Source organism: Ambystoma mexicanum, chromosome 14, assembly GCF_040938575.1.
Source record: "Ambystoma mexicanum isolate Mex_15411 chromosome 14, UKY_AmexF1_1, whole genome shotgun sequence".
Classification (NCBI taxonomy): domain Eukaryota; kingdom Metazoa; phylum Chordata; class Amphibia; order Caudata; family Ambystomatidae; genus Ambystoma; species Ambystoma mexicanum.
In genome coordinates this window covers 617,506,598-617,516,493 of record NC_090940.1, presented here as the reverse complement: position 1 = coordinate 617,516,493, position 9,896 = coordinate 617,506,598, and the positions used below count along the sequence as shown (strand labels likewise).

General features: G+C 48.4%; 1 protein-coding gene across 1 annotated transcript in view; it reads left to right on the top strand.

The window, feature by feature from the left end:
- The first annotated feature begins 4,019 nt into the window (after positions 1-4,019).
- The window catches only part of BATF (basic leucine zipper ATF-like transcription factor), a 96,029-nt gene continuing 90,152 nt past the window's right edge, over positions 4,020-9,896 (top strand). The window contains exon 1 of the mRNA XM_069638048.1: positions 4,020-4,656. Within this exon, the coding sequence (XP_069494149.1) occupies positions 4,588-4,656 (69 nt within the window). The 5' untranslated portion in view covers positions 4,020-4,587. The remainder of the gene's footprint in view (positions 4,657-9,896) is intronic.

Genomic DNA, 9,896 nt, shown 5'->3' with positions numbered 1-9,896 from the left:
AGGATTCCTGGGTGGCGTTACGACCACCTGCATGTGGGAAAAAAGGGGCCATCTTTGGCTAAGATATCTCATGTAACAAAGAAGTTACAAGGGATTGAATGGCAACATACCGAAATCACCAAAAAAGGCCTTGGCACTGGGGGGAAGTACCCATGGCAGTTAAGGGGTTAAGACGGTAAAGCCCCAGAGGAGATATCATTTGTAAGGTAGCTCAGTTAGTTTATGCTCCAAATGCAGATTGTGCAAAGGAATATGTAACACCTGTGTTCAGCACCTGGCTTAATCTTCCGGTGGGATAATAGGCAGAGTGAATGCATTCAGCTTCCGATGCAAAACCGCATTTTCCAGGTCAATTGGTTCAGAAAAAGTGGTGGAAAACACTATTACTGTCGCTTTTTCTAATTGGCCAGATTTTCGTTCATTTTCTGGGTGGAATTCGGGAGCCGACTGGACACACCAGGGCCCCTTGTATTTCCCGCTCCACCAGACAAATGCGGCCTTAATGCCAGCATGGATTCTCATGCTGGAAATAAGGAAAGGGATTCCTCTGGGATCTGCTTGGAAATGAAACCTGGTAAAAGCGGGCATAGTCCAGAGGAAGCCATTGTCAATTCTGCCAGCAATTGCTAATTGCGCAAAGTATTTACACTCTTCCAAAGTGGAAAAGCAATGTGATTTCACCTGCCTTTTACGCTAAAATCTTCCATTTTGTGGTGGAAAAGTAAAAACGTGCACCAATGGATGTGGTCCACTCCATGCAGTTTACTTTGCGCCTTGATACTTGGGGGTTTTGTGTGATGCTACACATGTAATAAATAAATAAATACATTTAACAGATCCCATATGAATGGCAATTTGTGATCAGAATGAGTGAGCATGGCATGTCGCTGATAAGAGGGTGTCCTGTGCTTCTTGAGTGCGTTGACAAATGCCCTTAATTGCCATCTCGCGTTAAGCAGGTGCTTAAACTCATCAGTGTGGATTGAGCAATAATAAGTCGACAGAGGTATTTCAAATGGACAATTTCGCTCTTTGGGTGACATTGTAAAAGTGGGAGAATGTTGCCCAGCATGTGCTCTTTCTCTGCGGAGTGAATTGTGCCCGTCCTGAGGAAGAAGTGTGAACAACCGACAAGGGCACTGTGCCCTGCTCTTTCTGTGTGCGTCTTCCCCACAGGGCAACAGATATGGGTAAGTCTCAGGAGGGAAACCTGTACCCTAGTTGATGTGGCAAAGGATTCCAGACTTCTGAGGCTGATAACATTAGTAGCATTGAGTTACATGCCATCTGACAGGTATGTGTGATAAAGTTGCAAAGCAGAGCTGTTAGTGGGCTAAAGCAGGAGGCAATGTCTGGCCACCCTCAAAGGGTACGTACAACCAAAAGTAATAGGCCCCTCCCCCCATCATGACTGTAGGGGCTAGGCTCCAAACCAGGGCAAGAATGCCCTCCAATCATCCATGCCCACGAGTAGGGTACCCCTCATGCTCCAGGAACCCTATTGCGTAACCTCTGTGCTTTCCAGGTGATACTAAAGTTATTTAAAGCCAGAACTCTAAAAGATAATCGCTTAATTGCTTAATTGCAGCTGGAAAGTAGCTCCTGGCGTGATCAAAATGTCTTAACCAAGTGTGACATCATCCCCTTTATTTATAAGCAATATATGTGTTCTCGTGTTTCTTCATTCTTCATCCACTGAATTACTGTTAGAAACAAAGGCAAGAGTTGTGTCTCTTGTGTAGGCATTAGGAAGACAGTTGCCAGCCTCTGGCATAATATGCCCATGTTCTTCCAATATTGGCTAGCTGCCCTCTTATGGCCAGGTAGAACCACTGTGGCAGCAGTGACTGGCAAATGCCTTTCCCCTGCAGACAGAAAAGCGGAAATAAGAGGCCAATTCAAGACACGGAACACATAGAATTTAAGACAGACTGCAGCTGCCATTGCTGTGTTAGGGAGAATATGTTGAGTGTTCAAGCAAGGAGGTAATTATTAAGCAAGCAGTGAGACAAGGGAGAGGCAAAGAAAGGCCAGAGGGGCTCTTTGAATATGTAACAGGGCAGAGGACCCATGCTCTGCCGTCCTAGTAACATATAAGAGAATCAAATAGATCAGGCTTTGCAGCAAATGTTAAATGAGAAAGGAAGAGAGTCCAGCTCTGCATTCAGAATAACAAATGCAAAGAAAGGCTAGGCTCAGAAGCCAGCATGAGATGGAATAAGAGGGACCAGACTCATTGTGAGAGGCTGGCCCGGCCCTCGCAGGGGCACTAGAAGGACAGCCCACATAGCGGGCTGCCCCTCTGGCCACCCCCCTGGGTCCACATACACCCCACCTACTAGGCATCCCCGGGTCCGACACATCCAGCCGCGGACCTGGGGGTGCTTATAAGGGGGTGGGCTTGCGATCGCTCATCCGCCTTGTTTGCTGTACACCCCCCCCCCCCCGGAGGACAGTCAAAGCAGCAACATCACACACCTGGTCCCTCTACTCCCATAACATGGCTTACTCAGAGGTACAAACAAGATTTCCTCTTTCTTTGAAACCCCCATCCTTCCTTTCCAAGAGACACACACACACGTCTCCTTGCCCCACACAAAAAAGTAGCAACTTGCAGTTGGTAGAAAAGGCTGCAACTCCTTTATTTGGCAGGAGTCCACTTACAGGTGATCTGCCTCCTAACGAGCTGGCGTCCTAGTTGTGGCCCACTGGAAGTATTTTTTATTTCCTCTCTCTTACCATGAGCTCATAGTCAGATGAAAAATCCAGAAATGCAACATACAAGGACATGTTCTTTGCTGCTGCATCCTTACATTTTCTTAGGTTTTCTTTTCTTCTTTTCTCTTGTTTTATACAGTGATATTTGTAATTTAATACATACTGCTATTTTAATTCTAATTTTGTGAAAAGTCGAGTTCTTTGACTAAAAGACAATAAATAAATAAATAAAGCAAAGTCCCCAAGATGTCCCCTGTCACCCTCAGATTTTATGCGTCTCCTACGCCCCTGCTTCAAGCTCTCATCAGAAGAAAGATCTTATATAAAATACCTTTAATAATACAATTTCTAAAAGGTTTAAACAATGTTTTTCCACCAATACCTTTTCAAGTTCCTTTGTGGGATTTCAATTTGGTACTTAAATTTCTGACATGTGCACCATTTGAGCCTTTACATTCTTGCCCGTTAAGGCTACTTACATTAAAAACTATACTTCTAATTGCATTGACATCAGCCCGCAGAGTAAGTGAGTTGCAGGCACTTTCGCGTGGTCCTCCTCACACCATCTTTCATAAAGATAAAGTTGTCCTTTGAGTTAAACCCTCTTTTCTGCCAAAAATAGTTTCAGACTTTCATCTGTCACAGAAAATAATTCTACCTGCGTTTTACCCTCCTCCTCACACAAGTAAGGAGAGGAAAGACTACATAGGCTAGATCCCAGAAGGGCTCTTAGCTTTTACATCTCAAGATTGTCAAAAATACATCAGCATGACCAACTATTTGTGGGATACACTGGCGGTAAATTGGGACTAGCTGTAACCAAACAAACATTATCAAGATGGATAATCTTAGCCATAACAGAGTGTTATAGCTAGCTGGAAAAGATCCCCCTGAAGGCTTGACATTTTGTTCTACCCCACTGCTCAAGGAACCAACTGGAGAACTCTTTTTTGCGGGGCTTTCTGACATTTCACTGAGTCTGTTAGTGTTCTCAAAGGTGCCACTTTCGATAACTTTTTAAATAAAACAAAGTTTCATGACAGCGCCCCTTAACACTGACTCTGGCGCTGAAGTGGGAATTGGAGCGTGGCTGGCCGGGGTTTCTGGCTGCCCGGTTCGTTTGCCTACTACTCCTCTTCACAATGTCTGGGTTTTTTGAGGGGATATTTTGCTCCACTCCGTCCTGCGTGCGTCAAACATTGTGACCGTTTTTTTCTTTCTCTGCGGAAAGTTTAGAGCCCATGTGATTTCCAGTTTCAAGCCTCTCGGCCTCGCTTTACCAGAAACCACAGTGTACGGCCCCCGAGACAAACCGAGAGATGTCAGCGAAACAGGACGAGATAGCGGGGCAGACGGGGAGAGACCTGGCAGGCGGAGAGAGGGAGAGGGGCAAAGGGCAGACAGAGAACCTCCACTTAGAAGCAGAGACATACACCCAGGAGGGCAGGGGCAAACTTGGAGAGGCGTAGAGAGGAGGAGGAGGAGGCAGGAGGAACAGAAAGAGATAGAGAGATGCAAGTAAGTGGGAGGTAAAGGGGGAGAGAGAAGGACGAACAGAAAGTTAGAGTGACAGAAATACAGGGAGGTAGAGTCAACGTGGGTAGAGAGAGCAACTTGTCTTGGAGATCGTAAGAGAGAGAAACTGCTTGAGTGGGATTGGGGCAGTTTGAGTGAGAAGGGGAAGTAAGTAAGATACGTGCAGAGAGAGAAGGTGCAGGGGAGATATATTCAGGAGGGTGGCCGGAGCAGAGGGCGTAGGACCTGTCTTTGGCGGTGGGTCGTGCACCCCAGCAGGCAGCGGCAGAGGGAGACGGCGCGACGCTGGAGGAGTGAGAGACAGAGAAACACACGAGCAAAGGAGCCATAGTCATGCCTCAGGACTCGGACAGCAACGACCAGAGCTACAGCAGCAGCTCCCCACAATCCAGCAACAAGCAGGTACCACTTCCCTTTCTCCATCCAACAGCAAGCAGGAACCAACCCCGAACAACCCAGCAACAAGCAGGTACCACTTCCCTTCCTCCATCCAACAGCAAGCAGGACCCAACCTCGAACAACCCAGCAACAAGCAGGTGCCACTTCCCTCCCTCCATTTAGCAACAAGCAGGTACCACTTCACTCCACCCAACAGCAAGCAGGCCACACCCTCCGAAAATCCAGCAACAAGGTGCTACTTCCCTCCCTCCATTCCAACAGCATCCAGATACCACTTCCCTTCCTCCATCCAACAGGAAGCATGACCCAACCCCCCACAACCCAGCAACAAGGTGCCACTTCCCTCGCTCCATCCAACAGCATGCAGGTACCAGTTCCCTTCCCTCATCCAACAGCAAGCAGGACACAACACAGCAAAAAGCAGGTACCCCTTCCCTCCCTACATCTAGCAACAAGCAGATACCACTTCACTCCATCCAACAGCAAGTAGGACCCACAATCCAGCAACAAGGTGCCACTTCCCTCCCTCCATCCAACAGCATGCAGGTACCACTTTCCTTCTCCCAACAGCAAGCAGGACCCACAACCCAGCAAAAAGCAGGCACCACTTCCCTCCCTCCCTCCATCTAGCAACAAGCAAGTACCACTTCACTCCATCCAACAGCAAGCAGGACCCACCCTCCCACAACCCAGAAACAAAGTGCCACTTCCCTCACTCCATCCAACAGCATGCAGGTACCAGTTTCCTTCCCCCATCCAACAGCAAATGGGGCCCCCTGCCCCCACAAGCCAGCAAAAAGCAGGTACACCTTCCGTCCCTCCACCTAGCAACAACCAGGTACCACTTCACTCCATCCAGCAGCAAGCAGGACCCACCCTCCCACAATTCAGTAACAAGGTGCCACTTTCTTCCATCCAACAACAAGCAGGTACCACTTTCCTTCCTCCATCCCACAGCAGGCACGACCCAAGCCCCCACAACCCAGCAAAAAGCAGGTACCACTTCCCTTCCTCCATCTAGCAACAAGCAGGTACCACTTCACTCCATCCAACAGCAAGCAGGACCCACCCTCCCACAATCCAGCAACAAGGTGTGACTTCCCTCCCTTCGTCCAACAACGAGCAGGTACCATTTCCCTTCCTCCATCTACCAACAAGCAGGTACCACTTCCCTCCATCCAACAACAAGCAGGTCCCACAACCCAGCAACAAGCATGTGCCACTTACCTCCCTCCATCCAACAGCAAGCAGGACCCAACCCCCCACAACCCAGTAACAAACAGGTGCCACTTCCCTCCCTCCATCTAGCAACAAGCAGGCACCACTTCACTCGATCCAACAGCAATCAGGAACCACACTCTCACAATCCAGAAACCAAGTGTCAATTCCCTCCTTCCATCCAACAGCATGCAGGTACCAGTTCCCTTCCCCCATCCAACAGCAAGCGGGACCCAAGCCCTCACAATCCAGCAAAACGCAGGTACCACTTCCCTCTCTCCATCTAGCAACAAGCAGGCACCACTTCACTCCATCAAAAAGCAAGCAGGACCCACCCTCCCACAATCCAGCAACAAGCAGGCGCCACGTTCATCCAACAACAAGTAGGCACCATTTCCTTGCCTTCATCTGGCAACAAGCATGCCCCACTCTCCCACCAATCCTAATCGGGCACCACTACCCTCCCAGCAACAAGCAGATACCACTTCCCTCCATCGATCCAACAGCAAGCAGTACACGCTCTTCCACAATCCAGCGGCAAGCAGGCACCACTCTTCTGCCTCTATCTAGCAGCAAGCAGGTAGTACTTCCCACCCTCTATCTGGCAAAAAGTAGGCACCACTTCCCTCCCTCCATCTAGCAACAAACAAGTTCCACTTCCCTTCCCTCATCTAGCAAAACGCAGGTACCACTCTCCTCCCTCCACCTAGGAAGAAGCAAGTACAACCGCACTCCCTCGGTCCAGCAGCAATTATCTCCCCCCCCACACTAATCCAGCAACACGTATGTACCACTTCCCCAATCCAGCACCAAGTAGATGCCACTTCCCTCTCTGTATCCAGTACGAAGCAGGTACCACTTCCCTCCTCCATCTAGCACCAGGTACCACTACCCTCGGTCCAGCAATAAGCACATACCACTTCCCTCCCTCTATCCAGCAACACGCAGTTACTACTCCCGCCCCCCTTCAGCCAGCAACAAGCAGACGCCACTGGCTGTGTGCTAGTGAGTGAGTGCTCCACTTACTGCATAACGGTGAGCGCTCCACTGCCATATCCACGGTGGACGCACACTAGTGTTGAATACATTACAAATATGAACTGCGTAATAGTGAGAGTGCACCATTATCGCATACCCTGACTGGGTAACAGTAGTATGAGTGCACCAGTGATAAATACACTGAATGACAGTGAGAGTGACCCATTAATCCATACACGTATCGTGTAGCAGTGAGGGTGTAACAGTGCAAGATTCCTTGACTGTGTGACAAGGATAGTGCTGCATTATCACATGCACTGACAGTGCAACAGTGGGCGTGCACCAGTGTCACCAGCAGTGACTGTGTAGCAGTAAGATTTCCCCAGTGTCACCCACATACAATGACTGTGTAACAGTGTATCACATACATTGCGTAACAGCGAGTGTGCTACAGTGCTACATGCACGATTGTTTAATAGCGAGAGTAGGCCCGTTTCACATGCAGTGACTGTGTGAGAGTGCACTAGTGTCTGAGAGTGCACTAATCGTTTAACAGTGCACTATTGTCACTGACATACAATGACTGTGTAACAATGAGAGTGCACCAATGCCACCCACATAGACTGTTTGCATAACAGTGCGTGTGCTGCAGTGTTACAGGCACTGATTGTGTATCAGGGAGAGTGTGCCAGTTCCACATGCAGTGACTGTGTAATTGTGGGAGTGCACCCGTGTTCGCATGCAGTGTCAGCGTAACCGTGAGAGTCGATCAGTGTCAGATACACTGATTGGGTAACAGTGAGCGTGCACCACTGTCACTCACATACAATGAGTGTGTAACAGTGAATCCGCTTCAGTGTCACTCACATATGCGGACTGTGTAAGAGTGCTCCATTATTACATACACTAACTATGTAATAGTGGGAGTGCACCAGTGTGACGTACACTGATTGTGTAACAGTGATATGTCCGGGGGTTACATGCACTGAATGTGTAAAAGTGAGAGTGCACCAGTGCCCGACACACTGATCGAGTGAGTAACAGTGAGAGTGCACCAGTATCACTCACATACACTGAGTGAAACAGTGAGAGTGCACCAATCACACTCGCATATGCTGAGTGTGTAACAGTCAGTGCTTTAAATGGGCCGGTCCTACCCGGTGCTCAGTGCTGGCACTTTTTTATTTTTGAGCATGTGTGTACCTGCACTTCTCAATGCCTGAAAGAGAGTGTGTTGCAAGGTGAAAATGAAAGCTTTCTATTCACTTTATCACAACTTAAAGTACTAAGCTTCTGCAGTTTTTGCTGGGGAAAGCAGTGCCCCCCCCCTCTCCACCACATGCAGTGCCCATAATGTCCCCTTCATGGCTCAGCCTGCAGGACAAAAGGAGCGAGAAACTTGTCCCTACTGTGCTCTCAGCACTCAAGCGCGGAACACTGTTTCACTTAGTGGACTTCACCTGTCACCATTGGTGTCCTCTGATGGAGCAGGGATTGATTTGGAAAGCCTGGAAAATTACTTTTTAAAGTTGTTTCTTTGTTATTAGCAGTGCCTATTGTCATATGTAAATGTTTAATTAATTGGAGTTGGGATGGAACGTTTTCGACTGAAAACTCAGAAACAGCGCCAGTAACCTACCGAATTTCTTATTAGGCAATGAAAGCAAGCGATTATAAAAGCCCCCTTCTAAAGCGCAGTTTATAGCTATGATATCTGCTAGTTTGATACTCAAAAAGGAAAGTTTCATTTAATAAATATATTCAAACTTTCTTAACACAATGCATAACAACAAACTGGAAGTTTGTGTAAAAGGTTCTCAGGTACACTGCTATACCAAAGTGTGTGCTCCTTGGCACATCATTTAAACTCACTGGGCATTTATCGCAAACAACAGGGTGTGCCTAAAAGGGACCTATGCCCAAAATTGCTGCGCAAAACGGCCTACGCCGAAAGCGCTGCGCCAGAATGTCCAGCTTCGTACCTTGATGAGTACCTGCACTTCTTTTTTTCCATTTAAAGCACTGCTAACCATGATAGTGTAACCGTGACAGTGCACCAGTGGTAACAGTAAGAGGGATCTCATTTTAGACTATATAAGTGGATCCTTAAAATCCAGCGTTTCAAGGACCTCCTCCTTAAGATCCACATTCCCAGCAGCAGGGTGTAACCAACCGTTCGACTGGATTGTGTCCTCCCGCGGATTCCTCTTCGAATGGATTGTGTCCTCCAGGGGTGTTGCTAGGTCTGGAAAAGACCCGGGGCTAAGCTGATGTCGGAACTGTCGGGACTGGGGGCTAGCTAGCCTTTTGGTTGTAGCTCCTGAGATTCTATCAGGGGCTACAATCAAAAGACAGGGACTATGGCCCCCTTAGCCCCCCCTAGCAACGCCTCTGTTGTCCTCCCACATATTCCTCATTTTAGATATATTTGTATCTTCAGCTTTGCTGCTTTGGAAAAAAAAATTCCCACCAGGGGGTGCTGTGCTCGAGGTCGCGGCGTCGATGTCCCTTGAAGACTGCAGTCGAGCGTCGACGTCATCCACAGTATAAAGGGCTCGAGTGCTCGAGCTGCGCCCGTTGGCTGCAGTTCCGTTTTTCTAGCAAAGCTTTCGCTTCGTGTGTACGAAAACGGCGCTTCAGTCTTTCGAAAATCCATTGAGTTGACGAATGCAGTTCCTGTCATGCCGTGACCAACAAAGCTCTCAAGGAAGGAAGAGGTAAATTGGTGGTGTGGGAGAAATCCTCGAAGTCCTCTTCCAGGAAATAGAAAGACTCTGTTGAGTCTAGCGGAAAATCCCAACGAAAATCGAAGAAATCTAGGTCGAGGAGTCGGTCTCGAAAATCTTTGAAGAAGGTGAAGAAGGTGAAGAAGAGGCGCCACTGATCTCCCTCTTCTTCTTCGTGGTCGTCCTATACAGGGGTTATCGAATGTCCATCAAAGCGCAATTCCCCTAGGAAATGAGAGGCCTTCAGAGCCTCGATGATGCAAATCTTTGAGAACACGGCCCAGACCCCCTCGAAGAGATCACGTGAAGACCATGCCCCGG